The 24,952-nt window shown below is 36.6% G+C and overlaps 1 protein-coding gene across 4 annotated transcripts in view; it reads right to left on the reverse strand.

Annotated features, from left to right (window-relative positions):
* Nucleotides 1–24,952, reverse strand: part of DCLK1 (doublecortin like kinase 1) — a gene marked incomplete at both ends in the record, with an annotated part of 205,533 nt that overhangs the window by 9,528 nt on the left and 171,053 nt on the right. For 2 of the 4 annotated variants that reach the window (XM_081327266.1, XM_081327268.1), the window contains 6 exons: nt 2,280–2,353; nt 11,623–11,736; nt 15,417–15,497; nt 16,476–16,572; nt 17,138–17,215; nt 17,512–17,645. In XM_081327266.1, coding sequence (XP_081183392.1) covers nt 2,280–2,353; nt 11,623–11,736; nt 15,417–15,497; nt 16,476–16,572; nt 17,138–17,215; nt 17,512–17,645 — 578 coding nt within the window. The remainder of the gene's footprint in view (nt 1–2,279; nt 2,354–11,622; nt 11,737–15,416; nt 15,498–16,475; nt 16,573–17,137; nt 17,216–17,511; nt 17,646–24,952) is intronic. The other 2 variants (XM_081327265.1, XM_081327267.1) reach the window with 1 other exon arrangement.

A 24,952-nucleotide genomic window follows, 5' to 3' on the forward strand; every position in this document is an offset into this window, starting at 1 on the left:
TTTGTTTTCCTGGGCTCCAAGATCACTGCAGATGGGGACTGTAGCCAAGAAATTAAAAGACGCTTGCTCCTGGGGAGGAAAGCCATGGCAAATCTAGACAGCACACTAAAAAGCAGAGACATCACCCTGTCAACAAAAGTGCGTATAGTCAAGGCTATGGTCTTCCCAGTTGCAATGTATGGCAGTGAAAGTTGGACCATAAGAAAGGCTGAGCGCCAAAGAATTGAGGCCTTTGAACTATGGTGCTGGAGAAGACTCCTGCGAGTCCCTTGGACTGCAAGGCGATCAAACCGGTCAGTCCTAGAGGAGATCAATCCTGACTGCTCTTTAGAAGGCCAGATCCTGAAGCTAAAACTCAAGTACTTTGGCCACCTAATGAGAAGGAAGGACTCACTGGAGAAGAGCCTAATGCTGGGAAAGATCGAGGGCAATAGAAGAAGGGGACGACAGAGAATGAGGTGGCTGGATGGAGTCACTGAAGCAGTGGGCGTGAGCTTGAATGGACTCCAGAAGATGGCGGAGGACAGGAAGGCCTGGAGGAATGTTGTCCATAGGGTCGCGATGGGTCGGACACGACTTCGCAGCTAACAACAACCTGCTCCTCAAAGCTAGAAACTGCAAGAGACATCACCATCAGAAAACCTCTCCAAATAATGTTTTCTAACATTATGATTATGTATCTTTTTGCATTTTAAATACACAGTGTTCTAAATAGAAAATTTCAATTAGGGGAAGGGATAAAAGCATTTCCAATCAACATATTGTGCTTTAATTAGTGAATCTGGAATTTTTAATTCATCTGTATGAATTCACATCTAAATATTCCTTCTGATATAAAACTGTTATCCCAATTTATTCTTTACATAAAAATCTGGTATACTTAGTATGCAACACATGATCAATCTATATGTGTATAGGAAGTAGTAAAGCAAACGTTTAAATCATAGTTACCAAAAATGCAGTAATTTCTATTAATTTTGTTTGGTATTACCAGCAGTCTTGATAGTCAAATAAACATATTTAGTCTTGAATTTTCCAAGCAAGTATGCATAATCTAATGCATGCAATTATATAAATGCTGATTAAAGATTTTAAATATTATGACATATAGATATGATTTTGAATAGAATAGAAACTGAATATATACTTCAAGAAGGCATCCATTCAACTTTTTCTTCTTATAAAAATCAATTTCTTGGACACAAGAAAGGTTATTTTTCTAAAGGTTGGAAAAATTGCAACCTAATCCAGACATTTTAATTAAAATATGTAGAGGGAATATCTAATTTACTGTAAATGCTTGCATTGACTACTGCCATAATTATATCAATAAAGGTTAGATCTGCATAATCTGGACAAGTCTTCTACAGAACTGAAAGCAATTCCTTGAACATAAAAATATTTGTCAATATTTAGTTCATTTTACTGAGTCTTTTCAACAGTTACAAAAACTCATTTTTATAAAGTTACCAAAATGTATAAAAACTGAACATCAATAAATATCATATATACTAGATACTGTATTCATCTTTGTAGTAAAATAATGCATCATTGCAGATAACACCTATTTTCAATTGAACAAGAATTCTTAGTCACAATCCTACCACATAATAAAAGGTGATGTACTAAAGAGAGAGGTAGATTCATGCAATATCATTTTTATCCACTTCTTTTAAAACGGAGTAACAAAAATGTGCATACTTTGAAAACACAAGCTAACCAGAGCACATACAATGCATTATATTTCATTGAACAGGGTAAAGCTTCTCAATACTATGTCATGTCAATGCATTGTTCATTCTAAGATAAGGATTGTGGTTGGGAAGGGGAAATTTAAAATGACAGTATATAATTTTGTATCTCAGAGACAAAAAATGAATATAAATGTAGTTCTATATGTATTGATATCCTGTTGCCATTTCATAGGTAGAAAAAGAAAGAACACAGGATATTAAATGACTTAAAAACTGTTAACATAAAATAAAATATTGCGTGAACATTTCATTTTTCTGTATACACTGTCCTTTTAACTATAGGGAGCAGTTGATACTGAGCATGTGCAATGAAGAATAAGCTTGCAATGTCAGTGTGAATAATGGGTGAAGAAAGGGAATGAAGGGTGTGGCATCTCGATCAAGATTCAAATGAAACTGATAAAGCAGCATATGGACTGGGTAACAAATAAAAAAAAATGTTTATTCACTGAAGTAACTGGTTAATGGAGACTGCCAGCACGTTGCCATGGAAACACTGACTGTTGGAGCTGTACCATCTCATACCTTATCCAATACATTCCTGGTTGTTGGTAGTAGTCCAAAGACCCTGATCTCTTGATGGTAAACCCGTGGTCCAGCTGAGCAGAGAGAAATGGGCAACTCAGTGGATCGATATTGTGCTAGAGAATTAAGACCTCCAGACCAAAACTGTTCCTTATTTATTAGTGCATATTTATTTTCCAGTTTCACATGGTAGTACGCTAACATTTTAAAAATAAAATAAAAATAAAAACTACATATTGGAAATGGGAAAAAAGAGAAAATAAACAAATAATGAAGAAGAATCCTAGACAAATAATTTATCTGGCTAAATTAGTATCTTGTTTATTAATGACTACATAGTGCACTTATTTCAACTTGAAACAGTAATTGGTTTGAAGATAAACAAGATAGGGCTATTTAAGGCATCATGTAAGGTTTTCCCATTTTATAATTAAGATTTTGTGAACAGTTTTGTTCTCAGTATTTCTTGATTTTTTTATAAATCACAATAGCCATCTCTATAACCAAATAGATTAGATTTTCACAGATCAAAATCACGCTGCTTCATATTGATGAAAATGTATAAATATGAAAAGATAACATTTTGACATTCCCACCAATCTTGTTGGTTTGAAAAAAGAGACTTTGATCTAAAATACAAAGAAAAATGCTAGATAACTGTATTTTACTACAGTCTACATTTTAATCTTTTAAAAATGTATAAATTATCAGAATTCAAAGTACAATCTTAATTTATTAATTTGGGAGGAGCATGTTTCTTGAAACTCAAAGAAAAAGAAACTATTCCATTTAATTTCATTGATTAAATGGAATAACAAAAGGGTGATTTTATTCTTTATTAAACAATACTTTCCATTGTGTGTAGCAGGGCACCACATAATAAGTAATTAAAAGCTATTTTAGTGCAGGTAGTTCTTCAGATACAGAAAGGGGAACAAGGCATATTATACAGTTGAGTACTTGAAAATGTTTTAACATTCACATACACATGCAGAAAAGAGAACAAAGATAGATCCCTTTTGTGTTTATGTATGCTTTGTTAGAGTGACATAAGGCCAGAAGTTTACAATTTAAATTACAAGAGGCAGCTTGAAACAGCTCCAAAAAATCAGTTATTTAGTTGTTGCAGTATGCATTCTGACTTTGAATCCAGATCATAAAGAAAATAATGTTTATTTTCTTTCATCAACTTTTTTCTTATGTAGAATACTTTAAAACACCCCAAATGATTGAAGACTTCCAGCTAAACTGATGGCCTTATATTGTATCTAGTACTATATCCAAGATCTGCTGCTGCCATCTATTGTTGTCTGAGGGCAATGCACTAATAACATTGAACAGCCAATGTCTAGGAATTTCAAAACAAAATATTTTATTAAACTGTAATTACTTGAGTGGAGAAAAAAATATTGGCTTGTATCCCTTTTTTAAATCAGCATTTTAAGTACTCAAAATCAACAACACTAATCAAATTATAAATAACATATAGTTGGAAGTTAAAAAAAATCAAATAAATTCTTTGCTCAAATTAGATTTAGGCGCCAATGAAAAGTACAATTCACAAGCCACTTAAGGCTGCAGAATTGGGGTAGCTCACACATATAAGCTCTTTGCACCTGAGTTGCATCCAGTGTAAGAGAGGAGTAGGAGTAGGAGTAGGAGTAGGAGTAGGAGTAGGAGTAGGAAGAAGAAGAAGAAGAAGAAGAAGAAGAAGAAGAAGAAGAAGAAGAAGAAGAAGAAGAAGAAGAAGAAGAAGAAGAAGAAGAAGAAGAAGAAGAAGAAGAATTTGTTCCATCACAACTCCATCACAACTGAGTCCTTTTGGACAATCATCTGGGATTATGGTAACCCCAGCAGAACATGTGTTTCTGTGTGAGAGAAAGAGAGAGAGGGAGGGAGGGAAAGAAACAGACAGACAGACACACTCAGTCTTCTACCTTCATTCAGCTTACATCATAGATTCTGTGTATTTCCTACATTTTTATTGCCTTCTACAAGAAAAAAAGGAAGGAGAAATGCCTTCTCCAACTACTCCAGCAGTATCTTTTGTTGCTGGCAATTGCATCTATCTAATAGGACCAAGTGCTGACAGCATAATGTATCTATTTTTTTTATCTACCTAAGGTAAAGACATTTCCCTTTGTGATAGAAGGAGCAGGAGAGCAGATGAACAGTCTCCAAGTCTTCAAAAGGTTATCTGAAGGGACTTGTGATAGGAAAGATGCTCACTGAGTATTAAGCTGTACCTCAACTTTTGCAAACTCTCTCTGTTGGATTCTTTTGGAATTATGTAAACAGAGGACCCTAGCCCTCAAAGATGCGCTGGTTCAAGAATGAAAAATCTGATGAACAGTTATTCTGAAAATGCATAACTCTTAAGCTCCCTTACTTGTATGGAAAAAAAGCTTGGAAAGACAAAAGGGAAATCCTGATGGATCTGGAAAAGGTCCATCTAAATCCCAAATTCTGTGTGTCATAGTGATTAGTTTAGAAAGTTTAGAAATATGGACAATTACAGTCCCCTACCCTGGGCTTAGTGTTTGCGAAGGAATCCGGTCCAAATTTCCAGGACGCTGTGCATTCCAGAGGGGCAAAAGGCAGCACAGTTAAGAGTTGTCTGCTTTAGTTTGGCAAGATTGATGCCAGGCTCCAAAACCCAAGACAAATATACTGTATTGAGATTCTTTTAGGCAGTGTCCTTTACCTATACATAGAAATCCAGTCAAAATAAAGCAGACAACCTGCACCACAAACCATATATTCTGGGAACTATTAACTATTAACTTTGCTGACTCTTGCTCCTCTGGAATGCACTCCTTTCCTCCTGGGAATCGAGATCACATTTCATCACGCTGCAAGACCACCAGAAAATTCCAGCTCTGTAGAGAAAAATATGTAGGCAAATGTGTTCTGTGTCTGTATACAGGCACATATTTTGGTTTTTAAATAATGTTCATAGATGTGTTCATGAACTGAATTTTGCTCAATTCAAAAAAGTCTTGATTTTATCGTTCTAAGATCTGGAAAGAGTATTTAGTCATCAAGATTGATCTACTGATAGTTAGATTTGTCATGAATTAGTGCATTCCCATTGGTGGTGATTACACCTGATTGCAACAACTTCCATAACTGAACTAGGCATGTTTATTGAATTTTAAAACAATGTAAAAATATATGTAAATTTAATCTACCAAGTGAAAATGTTTAATTGACTGACCATTCTTTAAGTGGCTGTAGTAACTATAGAGGACAGAAGAAAGATTCAGTACTAAGACAACAATCTTATAAATAAAGCTTGGTTTGTGTCAGATGGCCCACCCACCCCACTTGATTCACACAAAAATACAAGGGGTGGGGAGAGGAGAAGTATATTCAGAGTTGCAAGATTCTGTTACTACAGATGTTCTAGTAAAACTGTTCAGTGACTCTAGTCTACCTTACAGGGCTGATGTAGCTGAAGGGTTCAGCTTAAAAAAAATAAAATTGCAATCAAGGCGAAACTTTAATAGCGGATTCCTGCACTAAAGAGGGCTTGGGTACAGATAGTCTCTAAGATCCTCTAGGATCAAAATTTAAAAATGGAATGTTATTGTGGAAGCCAGTGAGTCTTACATGATCCAATATTTGTTCTGATTTTCACTCTTAATCAAATAAGCTTTGGTTGGACAGAAGCATGATATAATGTAAGCCTAGAAGCTATGGTTTACACTAGCTTTACTTTATTTTTTGGAGCATTTAGCTCTTCTTTAAAACCATTTCCAAAATGTTGCTTACCAGTTTAAATTGATATTTGTATTAATATATAATTTATTATTCTTTTAATGTTATTCAGTCAATCAAACTAACAGAACGATTTTCCAGACACAATTGCAGATTCTAATTTCCAGCTATATGGACCACTAGCTGACTAGTTTCCTCATCTTTGGAATTTTTGTGATGCGGGAGCCAGATGTTATTCTATGGCATTCAAATCCTGTGCTGGAAATTCAACTCATGGACCTTCACATTTTAAATGACTATATAAATAGTGCAGTAGCTTTAGCAGCTATCTAGGTCCTGGTATTAGGTGGCTGCAGAAAGAGCTATAGAGAGGCTTTCAGAATGCTATATGCAACCCAGCTTGCCTTAAGCTTTGTGAGTTGAAAGACATCAGGGTTATATTATGTCATGCCTCTATCTGTCTACCTATGCCTGATTACCTATTTACCACTTGGTAGTCAATGTAATTAAAAAAATGCCACAGGATATATATTGTATAAAAATAGAGGGAAGTGGAAGTCATGTAAAATCCCATACATTGGATTGTATTTACCATTCTGAGAATTGCAGGTCATATATTTTCATTATATTTGTTTTTTCTTCTTTTCATCAATACATGGTACTTGCAAGCCTCAAAAATAATTTACTTTCATAGGTAAAAAAGGAAACTCAAAAAAATCAAAGCAAACTTAGATGTTGTTGTGTCTGCTTGAAAGCAACATATATAATTGGATCTTAGTTCACCCAATATAGTTCAACCAATCACAATAAGGAAAATAAATTGGACTGCAACTCACTAGTATACAATACTATCACCCTGTTAATTTTTTTAAAAAAGGGCTCATTTGTTTTCATTAATTTCAAAACAGGAGAATGTTATTAATCAACTCTGTAGGGCAATACCACTTCCCTGTGAGTCTTTCAAGACATCTGTTAAACCCTAATTACTAGCTCTCCTCTTTAGTAACTACAGACATCACAAGGCAGCAGTTAAGTCACTACTTTGAAATACTCAGAGAAAACAGTGACAAATTGCTAGAAAGTCCTCACAGTATTGAAGCAATTACTTCTTATTTTAAAGCATTTTTTCAGTCTAATCAAAGAGTGTAAAGAAAATAGTTTACTGATGCTGCTGTCTTTATCTATTTATTGAAAATATAACCTCAGAGAAAAGATTATATTAGCCTTGGTTACACGGCATGGCACAGAGAGAGAAATTTCATTTAAGAATCTGAAAAGTAATAATAATAATAATAAGTGGATGTTTAGAAACCTATTTGTTCAAGAAAATGTGAACAAGCTATTAATATTTAATATGCATTTGCATAAATGGCAGATGAAGTGATAAGTGCCTAAATATCAACATCAACAGTACTCAAGCAAAGTTTGTCATTGTATTTTCCCTTTAAATGTCTACCCCTGACAGAGGGAATAGAAGAGTGATGTGAATATGCCATCAAACCCACAAAAATGCCAACCACTTTTCATTTTTAAAAGATAATTTTCTTTGAAAATCTTTCATTTTTCCAGTGTCAAGAGGAATTGGGTAAAATGAACTTCTACAAAATCTGTAAAGAAAAGCAAAAGCAACTCTAAGCAGCTGCTATACAATTTCAAAGTTCATGTTAAAAATGTCAGAAGTATGTTCGCTTTTACTTTGGGGTTTCAGAGAGGGGAAATGATTAAAAAAAACAGATTTAAAGGCTGGGTTGATTGAAAAAGGCGGACAGTTTATTATCAGACTAATAGTGGTAATGGTGCTGTATATTAATATATAGCGTATGTGTTTTGGGATGCCATAAGCAGCTCTGGCTTCTTAATGTGTACACATGTAGTGATGTAGATATATGGCAATCTTTAAATATAAGAATCTAAGTATAAAGCTACCTATACTTTTGTGTAAGACATTTTAATGAAAGACCCTCTTTCATTAAGCCAGTATTATGAAGAAGATGGAATTTGCAGTAGGAATTGACCTTCCCACCCACTCCAGAATACCACTTTCGGTGAACTTCAGGAGAAGAGAAAGCTTTAGACACTTTTGATCAGTAAATAAAATTAAATGATTGTAGTGTAAGCTTTTGAACTACTTTAATAATGTTTATATAATATGCCTATAGTGTTCCAGACTTCATTTTATAATGGATGATGTTATAGGGTCCTTGGTGCTCTCTGAACTTGGTAGTTTTCTTGCAGACATTTCATTACCAAGCTAGGTAACATCATCAGTTTGGTAATGAAACATCTGCAAGAAAACTGCCAGGTTAGAGAGCACCAAGGACCCCACATTTCACCCCTAAGCTACAAATATTATCTTCTATCCAATAATATTATGTTGTATGGTAAATAATTTGTCCTTTATTTTTATATTATTTTATGAGTGCCATTCTTTTGTGGAAAAAAAATTAGAATGGCAAACCTTGTATTTGTAAAGAGAATGAATACACCACCACATTTAAAGCAAATGGGGAAGCCTTATGGATAGAGAAGGCAGTATTTAGATTTCATATATTCAGCAAGCCCTTTCTAAGCCTATATCCAAGCTTCAGTACTACATTTAGTTTCCTTCCTGGATTAGGTTGTGCTTAATTATAAGTAGTCCTTGACTTAGCAACCATTTGTAATCACCTTCCTGGTTCTGAAGTTCCAACGGTCACCCCTGTGGTCACATGATCTCATGTCAATTGTTTGGCAACTGGCCCACACTTACAGTTATTTAAAGTGTCCCAAAGTCATGTGACCATATTTTACCATATTTTTGCCAAAAACTGTCATTTATTTTTGGGTTTTGGTAAAACTGGCCCATAGCAAACAATTGGTTTGCTTAATGAATGTGGCATTCACTTAACGACCACCCAAAAAAGGTCATACAATTGGGTTGGTCATGTGGGTGATCTGTTTTAAGATCATCATGATTTATAATCATAATGGGCAGGCTCCATTAAGGTCATAATTGAAGCCCTACTTGTATTGCATTTACGGTATATCCATTTTAGGAGCTGTGGTGGCACAGTGGCTAGAATGCAATATTGCAGGCTAACTCTGCCCATAGCCAGGAGTTCAATCCTGACCAGTTCAAGGTTGACTCAGCCTTTAATTCTTCCAAAGTTGGTAAAATGAGGGCCTAGATTGTTGGGGGCAATATGCTGACATTGTAAATTGCTCAGTGAGTGCTGTAAAGCACTATGGAGCAGTATATAAATCTAAGTGCTACTGCTATCTGACATTTTTGTTGAAGGTTCAGGGTAGCATACATGATGGACTACAGTCCTCATAGAAACATTTTAAATATTACAATATATGGATACATACAGAACAGTACATTTGAATTGGATTTGAAACATTAATAAATATTTTATTGCTACTGACATTGTATTGTAAAGTTGATGAAAATTAGAGTGGTTTGTGAGTGTTATCTAGCAAAAATGTATAACCAACATTTTAAAACAGTTAAATGAAACTGCAGGGCTTTTGTTCAAATTTATAATGAACCAAAGAAATGGGTAATTATAGAATAATGTAAGCCCAATAGCAAATTGATAAGGTGCCAGAATAACATAGTGCTAAACACAATGCAAAGATCTGTGTATTTCTTTATTCTTATAGAAGTTTTTATTCTCAATGAGAAGCTGCAGTGCAATACCTTTTCTTATTTAGAATATTTGAGCTACCAAAAAGAATAAATTTTACTGCAAATATTGCAAATTAAATTTTAAAATAAAAGAAAAGTAAACACAATAAAGAAGGCAAAAATGGGTGCAAAAAGCACTAGCAAAGCATTCTGAAGAGTTTTAAGAACTATGAAAACAGTGCAGAGTAGAGGAACTGAGCGGTACATCTCACGGGCAAGCGTGCTGGCAGTCCAAATGAAAAGAGTTTCAGCTGGACAGTTAAGCATACACCTGGCAATGCATACAATGGGATGTTTTAGTTGTGGGAAAGCTATGGTAGTTTTCCTATTAAAAAAACAAAAAAATATTGACGATATGTTAGATGATGACATTAACATAATAGGAACAATAAAGTCCAAATCTAAGAAAAACATGACAAATTATCTTCCATGGTAAGGAGGGTGAATTTGCCAATTCTGCCAACTGAGTTGTTTTTACTTCTGCTGACTTAAAATCAGCCTCTGACTAATACAACAGCTACCCAAAGTGTGCCACTTACAATTTATGATTGTAACATCTACAATTTAGTGAAGCTAGGGAAGAGACACTGATCAGTCTAATGTGGTAAATGAGCATGTTCAATGAATCATTATGATGTTTCTGTTTAAAGCATGGTTCAGGGAGGCATAATTATGGAAGGAAGCTTAAAATGTAGGCAGACTTAAAGAAAAAAAGATGGGAACATTAAAAAAATTGACCACTCCATTATATTTATTGGTAGAAATGTATATCTTGCATATGTTTGAGTGATCAACAAATACTAATCACTTCACTATTATTAAATGTATGTTTTAAATATACAGTATATATTCTTGGCAAAGGGTCAAAGTGAACCTGGTTCATTTCCATTTGCACTATGATATACAGATGATAACGGTATGTTAAACAAGTCTCATAATCTCTCATACTATGTCCTGTTGTACAGCTGCAGCATATTGAAAGACTTATGTTGACTCTATTTAAATCTCAGGCCACTTTAATTTCTGCCCAGAGGGAACCACTCAGTCAAATTGTGTGCAAAATAAAGCTATTTAAAACTGAATAAAATTCACGAGTATACTTTAAATGTATCCTAGAATATAAAAGGGAATACAGTAATAAATTGATCTCTATCCATGTCCACTCTATGGATTTATGATGACTTGGTCGGTCTGTCTGTCTGTCTGTCTGTCTGTCTGTCTGTCTGTCTGTCTGTCTGTCTGTCTATCTATCTATCTATCTATCTATCTATCTATCTATCTATCTATCTATCTATCTATGTCATACTAAGTCATCATAAACCTATTTGGTGTCCTTAAAAATGGAATTCATTATGGCTATTACAGTTTTACTAGAGGTAGGGAAAATCCTAAAATTGCTCAGGCAAGAAAATTTTAGGTTAGACCAGTATCCTGATCTTCACTTGGGTTGACAGTGCAGGTACCAATCTTTCAAACACAGAACACTGCATGGATTAGCCTTGTATGGCATAGCAAAACTGGAAGCCTTTGTAGTTATCTGCATGAGCCAATTCAGATAATATGGCCAAACTGAATTAAGTAGGCAACCATATCTATGTCCAAAATGGCTGCATTTCTTTATACTAGATATGCTTATTTTGTTCTCTTGCTTATAATTGGGATGTGATTTTTTTTCTTTCCATGAAATGTTCTTTAAATGTTCATCTCAGCGAATGTGTGTTGAATTTTTTCTCCTCATAAGGACTGATTTTCAATAAGAAATATGTATGCTGCCTAGCAGCTTAGTTTGATGAAGCAATTAAAAAGTGTGATCTCCCAATGATGGGATAATGGAATATCTGTTTTTCACTGCAATTAAAATTGAACATATTAATTGAACATGGGGGAGACGTCCTCAAAAAAACCCCATCATTTTATAAATATGGAGGAAAACGATGCATTGCAGATGCTTACTACTATAACAGAAACTCCGGCAGCTGTGCTGTTGGGCTTCGGGCCTGTGTTGAAATGTTTTTTAATCTTCCCAGCTACTGACAACTGATGCTCATTTTCTGGAAGGCCATCATCCTACAAAACAAACAACAGTAGTTCATTTCAGGACTTCAGCAATTTTGTGATTATTTTTCCAAAATTATTGTGTCCCAAAGATTTTTAATTTGCAGAAATATAATTAATTTTGTAAATGCGTACTTTACAATTTGCTAACCTTTATCATCAACTAAGAACTCCTGAATAAAATCCTATCTGAAGTTACCAAAGTATTATAACTCTTAAATATAATCACGTTTTCCACTATGACTTACTGCTTAACTTTAGTAATATGCCTGAAGATAACCAAAAAAACAAGGCATAGTAATTTCAATTGTTTGGGGCACTTTCATACACCAAAAAATAGCCCAAGGAATCTCGATAACATTATTATTTCATGAACCATATAGATTTTTAGAATGACTCCACATTTTCTGTGAGACCATTTTAAAACCCTTTTAAAAATGTATTTTGAAGACCAGGCATTATAACTTCATTTATTTATACAACTTTTAATCAACATAGAAATTGTAAAAAAAAATCTTGATTAGGAACTTCCATATTCTTGTACTTACAACCAAAGTGTTTTTTTTTAAAGCAATGTTTTCTAAGCTATTTTGGACATAATGTGTTTTATTTCTTTCAGCAGTTTAAAGACCTTTGAAATGCTGAATTCACAATTAAAATTATTATATTTCACAAAAAGGTACTGTACTGTAACTAAAAGTTCTGGTATATCTTTGACTGCAACATAAGCAGTAAATTATAATGAAATGATTAAGAGAAATCTAAAGTTTGTTTACATCCCTTCATCCAAAATCAGAGGTATTCCAGGCAGAAACTGATTTCAGAAATGTCAGAAGCTTTAGTTTTTGAGTAAAATAGAATTGAAAATGTCTGTTTTCCAATAACTAGCAGCGCAGTTAGGCTTCTCTCACTGAAACTAAAATGGAACTATTTGTCCCCCTATACCACAGGTCTGCAACCCGTGCCTCCGGAGCCACATGCGGCTCTTTCAGCCGCCCCCTGCGGCTCCCAGTCCTCTGCCATGTGCAGTCCAAAAAAAAGTGGGACTAAAAAAGTTCAACCAATCAATTCAAATATGCAGGGTAGGTGCATATCTCGCCTTGGCTCCACTCTTCAGTCAAACCCTGTTCTGCGCATGCGCGCATGTACGTGCATGCGCACACAGTTTTTGCGGCTCCCAGTTTTTCCTTTTGTGAGTGAACCGGTTCCGAGTGGCTCTTTCACTGTTTCAGGTTGCTGACCCCTGCCCTATACAGTTGCCTTATGCACCAACATAGCAGCACAGTAATTTCGGCAAATCTGAATTGATCTTTTGCAGCATTCACAAGCTGTGCATACAAAGTCCAGCCATATGTTGTATTATCATTTTTGCACGATAATATTAATGACTCATAATTGTAATGACACTAGGAATCAATATAGTGATTTTAAGATGTGCTCTTGAATCACTCTAAATTTTGAAAATATTAAAAGGATCATAAATAAAAGGTACATAATGTTCCTTCCTAGTTACTAAATAAATCGAGGAGAAAAATCAGACTTGTATCACTGATGTCAGTAACAATTTTGACATTGGAATTTTAGGCTGCACTCTGTTTCTTTTGGTTATCTCACAGTATGGAACTCTATGAAGCTTTTTCAAATTTAAACATTGGCAAAGATGGATTTAATTTTTCAATATTTTCAGGTTTATTTAAGTTTTACTTTTTAGTTAAAGAAGTTCAGAATTAATTTCATCTTTGACTCAACTTGAAAATAATTATGTGATTTTTCTGAAATCTGGAAGGTATTGAGTTCCTTTTTGGTCAGTTGGACTACTTGCACTTAATGCTGCAAATATATACATAGAATTTTCTGACGTAGACCTAATTTGCAGGCTTTTAAATCAACATTTGAGATAGTGAGATGAGTGGCATATAAATTTAATAAATTAATTCAATAAATAAATATTCTATTATGAGAAATTGGAACAAGTTTATAAAATGTACATTCATGTGAATTTTAGAATAATGAATAATGAGTGTCAGTATTCTGATTTTGTGAGAGTAGAAGCTCAGTTTAATTTCATAAAAATGAGGCTAATATAACAGGAAGTTTTACTTTGTAAATACTGATAAAAATAATAATGATTCAATGTAACCACCCTTCAATTTAGAAATGGGAACTTATATAATGTAGATTTGTATTATTTCAAGGTGAAATAACTTTAGACTCATCACTGCTGAGTAAAGATGTATATATTTTGTTTGACTATATAATAAAAAAACCCTTCAAGACATCAGCAATGATGAATCTTTCATGTAATAATAATAATAATAATAATTTAATTTTTATACCGCCCTTCTCCCGAAGGACTCAGGGCGGTGTACAGGGCAATACAATAAAATACAATATATAAAAATTAAAAGAAATATTAAATACAGTAGCCCAATTAAATAGATTAATACAAAATGTTAAAATACCCCTAAACCCATCAGACCAGGCTGGCTTGTTCAAATAAATATGTTTTTAGGTCACGTCAGAAGGAGCGAAGGTCGGGAGCCATCCGGAGCTCCACCGGTAAATGGTTCCAAAGGTCTGGCGCACCCACAGAGAACACCCTCCCCCTGGGGGCCGCCAGTCGACACTCTTTGACCGACGGCACCCTAAGGAGGCCCTCTCTGTGGGAGTGCACTGGACAAAGGGAAGTTGATGCTGGCAGCAGATGCTCCCGTAAGTAACCCGGACCCATGCCATTTAGGGCTTTATAGGTCGTAACCAGCACCTTGAATCTTACCCAGAGGACAACCGGAAGCCAATGCAGCTCACGGAGTAGAGGTGTTACATGGGAGTATCGGGAAGCCCCCACCACCACTCGCGCGGCTACATTCTGCATCAGCTGGAGCCTCCGAGTAGTCCTCAAGGGCAGCCCCATGTAGAGAGCATTGCAGTAGTCCAAATGGGAGGTCATGAGTGCATGAGTGACTGTGCACAAGGCATCCCGGTCTAGATAGGGCCACAACTGACGCACCAGGCGAACCTGAGCGAAGGCCCCCCTAGTCACAGCTCCTATATGATCATCCAAGGAGAGCTGTGAATCTAGGAGGACACCCAAGTTACGAGCCCTATCTACGGGGGGGGGGGTAGGCAAAAGAATTATTATATTATATGGGCAAATCTATGCCTGAATTGTAGCAATGCATATGTTTGATCCATCACAATTTGAATTAGCCTTTTTTTTATAGGCAAGGAAAATAATTTCTCAGCAATTTAATCAAATTATCTGGAGTGGTATTGGATATTCATTTCTTTCCCCCTTTTTTATGCAAGGCTCTCTCTCCTCTTCTGGTCAGTTTGATGCACTATTTTTTTATTTAAAAAATACAAACTTTAGAGCCCTATTAAGTTTTAAATTTAATGAAAAAATGTATCTTGATATGGCAGTTCCTTTATAACAAGTTTGTGAACTGGAATTGGCAAAACGTCAGAAAGTTAGTTACACTTTCTGAAGACACAACACCACACTGTGTCTGGCATATTCTTAAATGCATTTTCAGAATATATGCAGAGAAAGTTATTATTGGAAATAAGCCTACATTTTGCTATAATGTATAAAAATTTCATATTTCCAAAACAGCATTCCAGTTGATTTGACAAATAATGCAATAAAACACAGTGTGGCTAAAATAAAACAAGTAGCAACATTCACTTACATTAACCCATGGATGCTCAAGCACTTGCAAAGCTGAAAATCGCTGTTCTATATCTACTTGAAGCATCATAGTAATTAGTTCCTGTAAAATGAAAATATTATATACAGTAAGTTCATTCTAATAGGATACATTGGCTAAAGAATTTTTCAAAGATAAGAATAGCAAATACATTACTGAATATATTGAAAAAAGTAAGATAAAGGGTGAAATACATTCCAACCTTGCATTTTAATATATCAACTGATAACTCAGAAGTTTATGAAAAACAGAAGACTTAACCTAAAAGTTGGAAAATCAAAATTGTATTTGAATCTAAGCATGGTCAAATATATTTGTAAGAATATTTTATTATTAATATATACTAAATAATTCAGAAAATATTTTTCTAAATATCCAGAAAACATGCACATTAATTTCTCAAATCCTTATATTCAGTTCCAGAAAGTCTCCTGTAGAAAAGTATCAATTCCAGTATAATATTGCATTTTTTTATTTTTCATCTAATTATACAATTTTTCTAAAATCCAGGTTCTATTCCTGGGGACAACCAGACTTGGACAGAATCTTTGTTACCTGCCCTTGATATGAGTCATTCAAAGCTAAAATGATTTCCTTCTAGATACTATAATATTCATAATTTCCTTTGGCTTTAGAAAAGCTCAAGGGCTTATACATCCTTTGCATGCACTGAGGAACTATTTCCCCAAATTATAATACATTAGAATGTTATTTAAAGCATTGTTTATATCAATCAGGTATATATTAAGGTATATTACAAATATAGTATTAACTGTAACATTTCTTTAGTAATTCTGGAGATGTATAATCTAGTAACATGAACAATGCAGAGTATTCAGTTGCGGTGAAGAAGTATAGGAAGTAGATTTAGTAAACTATCAAAAGCATAGGAGTATTATTTAGAATCTATTTTAAACATGTATGGATTTTAAGATAGATAGATAGACAGACAGACAGACAGACAGACAAATAGATAGATAGAATAAAGATATGGGTGCACAAAGAAATGTTCTAAAGAAACAAAAAACATTTTGAATATACCTTTGCAGAGTCAGATACATTATCCCAATATGGAGATGGAAACTCTACTTGTCCCATCAAAATCTGATCAAAAAGAACTTCCTGGTCTTCTCCACTTCTGCATAACAAAGAAATAAAACTGTCATTCTCTCACTGCTCCTAATAAACTAAAGCCAAGCTTTTTAAAATGCTGCAAAACTATTTTTGTTATGCACTGCCATAAGTGGGGTTACTTGAGCAACATGAACACCAAATCAAATATTTATAAGAGTCACAGACCAGCATAAACTTGAATACCGAATTTGAAATGTAAGAAAAAGACAAAGAAATGAAAAAGAGAATAAAAAGAGAGTAAGAAAAGCCTCATAAAGCAGTCAGTTTTATATTGGAGTGATTTTGACATTTACAGTATAAGCCCTGCATATTTCTTGTTTCCGTTAAATACAGTTTACACTGTAGACAATTCTATTAACTTAGTACTGAAGTTTCTGTGAAAAAAGAGATTTTCCCCTAGTATGTAAGTCTTAGTAACAATATGTTCCTCTACTGCTATTTCATGTTTTACAAAGGGGAGGAGGCTAGCAGCCAATATTACACCCAGACAGGAAAAAAAAAAACCATATGGGCAACTGATAGAATAGAGATGCATTGTTAAGAGATGAATAGAAAATCATAATCCATACCCACGGAATGGAGGAAAACCACACAGCAGGATGTAAGTAATCACACCAGCTGCCCAGATGTCCACCTTCAGGCCATATCTAAAATTGATAAAGGATTATGGTTAGGAAACCAAGAATGTATGATCTAAGGGAAATAAAAGCAACAGAAAATGATATGCTGGCAAGGATCTTCATTAAATTAAATGATCTCATCTGAATAAAAGCTGTAGTCTATATCACAATTGTATCATATAAGGACAAACTTATAAATATAAGATATCAAAATTGAAATTCAGTATGGCTTCTATTTAAAAGATCATTGCTTAATCATATGAAAAATAAAAATAGCTGCCCATTGATTCTCTTCTACCAGGTGACACAAGAAGTTAGTTTACCCAGTTTCTGCAATTATTTCTGGAGCCACATAGGTGGGGGTTCCACAAACTGTGTAAAGAGGTCCATCTACTATAGTGGCCAGACCAAAATCTCCCAGTTTCAGAGACTTGCTTCCATCTTGGTGTTCATAGACCTGAAAACAAAAAATGTATTAGATTATGACAGAAATATGGTCTTCTCCAGTGAATTCATGTGTGAATCTGGAGTGAGGAAGAAAGACAAAGTAGTGTGGAGAGAGTGAAAAAGGATTGGAAACTAACCAGTTTTCAGTTTAATGAATATCAACCATGAGACAAAATATTGTAACTAAAATATAGGAGTCCAAAGATGGTACAATTTTAATGAACACAGTTTTAGTATGGGGTCATCCTCTAGAGACTGCTTCACTTTTCAATACTATCAGGACCTTATTATAGAGTTGAATGTTTCTATATGATGCACTGCCCATGAAAAAACAGAAGCAAGGACCTATTTATTTTCTAATTTTCCTTTTTCTTAAAAAGAAATAATAGAATTAGCTAAAAAGTACATAATTATAATAAAAAGGACATATATAAAAATTGGGCAGTTTACCAGATATAATGTACTAATAATTCATTTTTTTTAAAAAAAACTATTATCCCAGCACTCCTTTTCAGAATGTGCCATGTAATACTGGAAGATCCTATCTTTTTGTTATTGTTGTTAATTAACAAACCAAACCCTTAAAAACATTTTTGGACTAAGGAAAAATGATCATTTCAATCTCTTTTGTAGTTAAAATGTGACAGTAGGAATGGATGGAACATTTGGTTTTCACAGTCGGTTTTGTCTCATTTCTAGGTGAGTATTTAAAAGTAATATTTTTTAAAAAAAATCTATAGATTTTTAAAAATACATTTTAAATCTATAGATTAAAAATATTAAATCTACAGATTTAAAAATATAAAGTTTTCTTAAGTACTAAACTTAATCTTTTTAAATCTATAGATTTAATATTTTTAAATCTGTTGTGGCACAGGGTTGGTTTTTTTAAAACTTGTCATAGGTCATGGAAGTTTTTATAGCATATTTGAAAATTTTCCATAAAAGGATAGGTGTTGAATAAATCACACAGTAAATCACACAGAAAAAAGTGCAGCTGCCATGTGCTTATAGGGGAAGCCATTTCTATCCACTGTTGTAAAATGTTACTATGAAACATTTCATGAAAGTAAGGATTACCTGTGGGAAAAATATGGGTAGTACCCTAGGATTAGGATTAATATATATCTTCATTTCCACTCTTACACAAAGGACACAGAAGACTATAAATTTTATTTTCTAAAAATGTAACATCTACTGTTGAACCATCATACAAAATGAGATGAATATAGATTATGGAATACAGCACATTTCAATGTACAATTGTCAGGAACTAAACTTGATCTTCAAATATCCCATTTGAAATAGAGGAATTAACATTTGTCAGTGTGCATGGCAAGGATATATGCTCTATGCTTTTCCCTTGAAAATACCAGAGGAACTTACAGAAGAGTCATAATGAAAAGAGGAGGAACTGAGGTGTATTGGATATGTTCATCACCTTGAATTATTTTTTTAAAAATGATAAAGGTGGAATATAAATGAACAAACAAACAAATAAACAAATATTTAATTTAATATACCGGTAATTCTTGACCACATATTTTGCTTGAGTAGATAGGCCAAAGGCTATTTTAAGCTTATTTGCTTGGACATAATTTGTCTATCAAATATTAGTCGTTGAGAATAAGAGGCAGACAGAGCTTAGCTTTTTCACACTTTGTTGTTAGCTGCGAAGTCGTGTCCGACTCATCGCGACCCTATGGACAAGGTTCCTCCAGGCCTTCCTGTCCTCTACCATCTTCTGGAGTCCACTTAAGCTCACGCCTAATGCTTCAGTGACTCCATCCAGCCACCTCATTCTCTGTCGTCCCTTTCTTCTATTGCCCTCAATCTTTCCCAGCATGAGGCTCTTCTCCAGTGAGTCCTTCCTTCTCATTAGGTGGCCAAAGTATTTGAGTTTTAGCCTCAGGGTCTGGCCTTCTAAAGACCAATCAGGGTTGATCTCCTCTAGGACTGAGCAGTTTGATTGCCTTGCAGTCCAAGGGACTCGCAGGAGTCTTCTCCAGCACCATAGTTCAAAGGCCTCAATTCTTTGGCACTCAGCCTTTTTTATGGTCCAGCTTTCACTGCCATACATTGCAACTGGGAAGACCATAGCCTTGACTATACGCACTTTTGTTGTCAGGGTGATGTCTCTGCTTTTTAGTGTGCTGTCTAGATTTGCCATTGCTTTCCTCCCGAGGAGCAAGCATCTTTTAATTTCTTGGCTAAAGTCCCCATCTGCAGTGATCTTGGAGCCCAGGAAAATAAAATCTGTCACTACCTCAATTTCTTCCCCATCTATTTGCCAGGAATTGAGAGGGCCGGATGCCATGATCTTCGTTTTCTTAATGTTAAGTTTCAACCCAAGTTTTGCACTCTCCTTCTTCACCCGCAACAAGAGGCTCTTTAGTTCTTCTTCACTTTCTGCCATTAGAGTGGTATCATCTGCATATCTTAGGTTGTTGATATTTCTTCCAGCAATCTTAATTCCAACTTTTGATTCCTCTAACCCTGCCTTTCTCATGATGTGCTCTGCATATAAGTTAAATAGGCAGAGCGACAGTATACAGCCTTGCCGGACTCCTTTCCCAATTTTGAACCAATCAGTGGTTCCGTGTCCAGTTCTCACTGTTGCTTCTTGGCCCACATATAGGTTTCTCAAGAGATAAATACAATGCTCTGGTACGCCCATCTCTTTAAGAACTTGCCACATTTTGTTATGATCCACACAATCAAAGGCTTTAGCATATTCAATGAAGCAGAAGTAGATGTTTTTCTGGAACTCCCTAGCTTTCTCCATGATCCAACGTATGTTGGCAATTTGATCTCTAGTTCCTCTGCCTCTTCGAAATCCTGCCTGTACTTCTGGTAGTTCTCGGTCCACATACTGCTGGAGTCTAGCTTGTAGGATTTTAAGCATAACTTTACTAGCATGAGAAATGAGTGCAATGGTGCGGTAGTTTGAACATACTTTGGCACTGCCTTTCTTTGGAATTGGAATGTAAACTGATCTTTTCCAATCCTGTGGCCACTGTTGAGTTTTCCAAATTTGCTGGCAAATTGAGTGTAGCACTTTTACTGCATCGTCTTTTAAGATTTTGAATAGCTCAGCTGGAATACTGTCACCTCCACTAGTTTTGTTGTTGCTCAGCTTTTCTAAGGCCCACTTCACTTCACATTTTAGGATGTCTGGCTCGAGGTCAGTGACTACCTCATTGTGATTATCAGGGACATTAAGCTCATTCTTGTATAGTTCTTCTGTGTAATTTTGCCACCTCTTCTTAATCTCTTCTGCCTCTGTTAGGTCCCTGCCATTTTGGTCCTTTATCATGCCCATTTTTGCATGAAATGTTCTCTTCATCTCTCCAATTTTCTTGAAAAGATCTCTGGTCCTCCCTATTCTATTGTTTTCTTCTATTTCTTTGCACTGTTCATTTAAGAAGGCATTCTTATCTCTTCTAGCTATTCTCTGGAATTCTGCATTCAATTGGGCGTATCTTTCTTTTTCTCCCTTGCCTTTCGCTTCCCTCCTTTCCTCAGCTATTTGCAAAGCTTCCTCAGACAACCATTTTGCTTTCTTGCATTTCTTTTTCTTTGGGATGGTTTTGGTTGCTACCTGTTGTACAATGTTGCGAACCTCTGTCCATAGTTCTTCAGGCACTCTGTCTATCAGATATCTATCAGATCTAATTCCTTAAATCTATTTGTCACCTCTACTGTCTATTCAACAGGGATATGATTTAATTCATACCTGAGTGGCCTAGTGCTTTTTCCTACTTTCTTCAGTTTAAGCTTAAATTTTGCAATGAGAAGCTCATGGTCTGAGCCACAGTCAGCTCCTGGTCTTGTTTTTACTGACTGTATAGAGCTCCTCCATCTTTGGCTGCAGAGCATATAGTCAATATGATTTCTGTGTTGACCGTCTGGTGATGTCCATGTGTAGAGCTGTCTCTTGGGTTGTTGAAAAAGAGTGTTTGCTATGACCATCGTATTCTCTTGACAAAATTCTATCAGCCTGTGCCCTGCTTCATTTTGTATTCCAAGGCCAAACTTGCCTGTTATTCTGGTTATCTTTTGGCTTCCTACTTTAGCATTCCAATCCCCCATGATGATAAGGACATCATTTTTTCGTTTTAGTTCTATAAGGTGCTGTAGGGCTTCATAGAACTGGTCAATTTCATCCTCTTCAGCACTGATGGTTGGGGCATAGACTTGGACTACTGTGATATTGAATGGTTTGCCTTGGATTCGAACTGAGATCATTCTGTCATTTTGAGGATTGTATCCCAGTATTGCTTTTCCTACTCTTTTATTGACTATGAAGGCTACTCCATTTCTTCTGAGGGATTCTTGCCCGCAGTAGTATACCTGATGGTCATCTGAATTAAATTCACCCATTCCTGTCCATTTTAGTTCGCTGATACCTAAGATGTCGATGTTCAGTCTTGTCATCTCTTTTTTGACCACGTCCAGCTTTCCTTGATTTATGGATCTTACATTCCAGGTTCCTATGGAGAAAAAATCTTTACAGCATCGGACTTTCCTTTCACCACCAGACACATCCACAGCTGAGCGTCCTTTTGGCTTTGGCCCAGTCGCTTCATTCTTTCTGGCGCTACTAGTACTAGCCCTCTGCTCTTCCCCAGTAGCATTTTGGATGCCTTCTGACCTGAGGGGCTCATCTTCCAGCGTCATATCGTTTTGCCTTTTGGTACTGTCCATAGGGTTTTCATGGCAAAGATACTGGAGTGGGTTGCCATTTCCTTCTCCAGTGGATCACGGTTTGTCAGAACTCTCTGCTATGACCTTTCCGTCTTGGGTAGCCCTGCACGGCATAGCTCATAGCTTCATTGAATTACGCAAGCCCCTTCACCACGACAAGGCAGTAATCCATGAAGGGGTTTTCACACTAATATATCCTTTAAGAATGGAATCCTATTGGTGACAGGATGTTGGACTTGATGCCTTTGGGCACCTCCCACTTCAATTATTCTACATTTTTAGGTCAGACGGATGTCAAGGAAGCTGTAAACTATTTTTCTAACAACATTGCCTCTTTTTATTTTCCTAGGACACTTTTTGTTTTAAACTGTTAGCAATGTAACAACCAAAACCATTTTAAGATCAGAGGCAAAGAGAAATAATGTTTCCTAATTTGTCTACAATAAAAATTACGCTCTTATTACAGATCACTACATTATCAAATATATATTCTGAAGTGGCAAGATTTTTAAATATAGAAATTTACTATTCCCTCCAGTTAACTTATAACAAATTCATGAGACTGGAATTTGTCTTTAGAAAGCATGCTATCAAATTTTCAACACAAAATAATGGCAATATCAAAATGTATAAGGAAAAAGAAATACAATTGCCGCTGTAGTTAAAACATATGTATATCTCTGGTTGCTAACTATTAGAACTAAGGAGAAATTTCCTGACAGTTAGAACAATTAATCAGTGGAACAACCTGCCTCCAGAAGCTGTGAATGCTCTAACACTGGAAGTTTTTAAGAAGAGACTGGACAGACATTTGCCTGAAATGGTATAGGGCAGGGGTCGGCAACCTAAAAAAGAAAAAGAGCCACTGGGAACCGGTTCCATCACAAATTAAAAAAAGAGGGAGCCGCGTGCGTGTGTCCATGCACGCGCATGCGCAAAAAGGTTTTTTTGCGCATGCGCGGACGCACGCGGCTGCCATTTTTTTAAAAATGAGATGGAACCGGTTCCCGGTTGCCCGATGGCGACGGCCCGTCTGCAAAGCTGCCGCTTTCGGCAGCTTTGCAGACGGGCCGTGGCAGCTTCCTCAAAGAGCGGCGCCCCTGCCCATTCCGAGAGGTGCGCGCGCACCTCTCCGAACGACCGGAGGTGCACGCGCACCTCCCCAAACCTTTGGGGAGGTGCGCGCGTACCTCCGTGCGAAGGGGCAGCGGCGCCGCTCTTTGAGGAAGAGGGCAGGGGCGCCGCTCTTTGAGGAAGCTGCCGCGGCCCGTCTGCTAAGCTGCCGCTTTCGGCAGCTTCACAGACGGGCCGCGGCAGCTTCCTGAAAGAGCGGCACCGCTGCCCGTTCGCGCGGAGGTACGCGCGCACCTCCCCAAAGGTTTGGGGAGGTGCGCGCGCACCTCCGGTCGTTCGGAGAGGTGCGCGCGCACCTCTCGGAATGGGCAGGGGCGCCGCTCTTTGAGGAAGCTGCCGCGGCCCGTCTGCTAAGCTGCCGCTTTCGGCAGCTTCACAGACGGGCCGCGGCAGCTTCCTCAAAGAGCGGCACCGCTGCCCGTTTGCGCGGAGGTGCGCGCGCACCTCCGGTCGTTCGGAGAGGTGCGCGCGCACCTCTCGGAATGGGCAGGGGCGCCGCTCTTTGAGGAAGCTGCCGCGGCCCGTCTGCTAAGCTGCCGCTTTCGGCAGCTTCACAGACGGGCCGCGGCAGCTTCCTCAAAGAGCGGCACCGCTGCCCATTCGCGCGGAGGTACGCGCGCACCTCTCCAAAGGTTTGGGGAGGTGCGCGCGCACCTCCGCCCATTCGGGGAGGTGCGCGTGCACCTCTCCAAATGGGCGGTGCCACTCTCCATTTGGAGAGGTGCGCGCGCACCACTGCCCGTTGGAAGAGGTGCGCGCGCACCGGGCGGCTGGGAGCCGCAAGAGACGGCTCAAAGAGCCGCATGCGGCTCCGGAGCCGCAGGTTGCCGACCTGTGGTATAGGGTTTCCTGTCTGGGCAGGGGGTTGGACTAGATGACCTCCAAGGTTCCTTCCAACTTTGTTGTTGTTGTTGTTATGTTTACTGATTATCAGATCTACTACTATGCTACTATTTATTTCTCAACATTTTTAATAACGCCTCAGATATTTAGCAATGACTTTCAGGGGACATCTAATGAATCTTACAAAATGTTTCTCTTGGCCATTACTTCTTAATAAATAGTTTTAGATAGTTTCATTAAAGTTTCTGTGTTGTGGGGATTAATGGAAACTATAAAGGAAAATCTTTGGAATCTGAATCATAATTTCATTAGTTTATGAAGTACCAACTAAAAGAATTCATAGTTTCTATGGCTGATATTTTTCCTAAAGATTTTAAAAAAGAAAACTTTGAATGAGAAATGTAAATATTAATATTTTTTCCTTTAAATATATAACAAATATAATGAGGAAGACAATATGGCATGTCCTAATCCTTTCACATGCCATAATCCAAGGTTTGTCAGATATGCTGCGACTACAACTCCCAAAATTCCTTGCCAGTATGGCAATACTTACTGGAGAATGAAAGAACTTGCTATCTGATGGATATCAGATTGAATACTATAACCTCAGCAAGAAAGATTAAAACATAA

The sequence above is a fragment of the Vipera berus genome (genome assembly GCF_964194415.1).
Source record: "Vipera berus genome assembly, chromosome: 4".
Classification (NCBI taxonomy): domain Eukaryota; kingdom Metazoa; phylum Chordata; class Lepidosauria; order Squamata; family Viperidae; genus Vipera; species Vipera berus.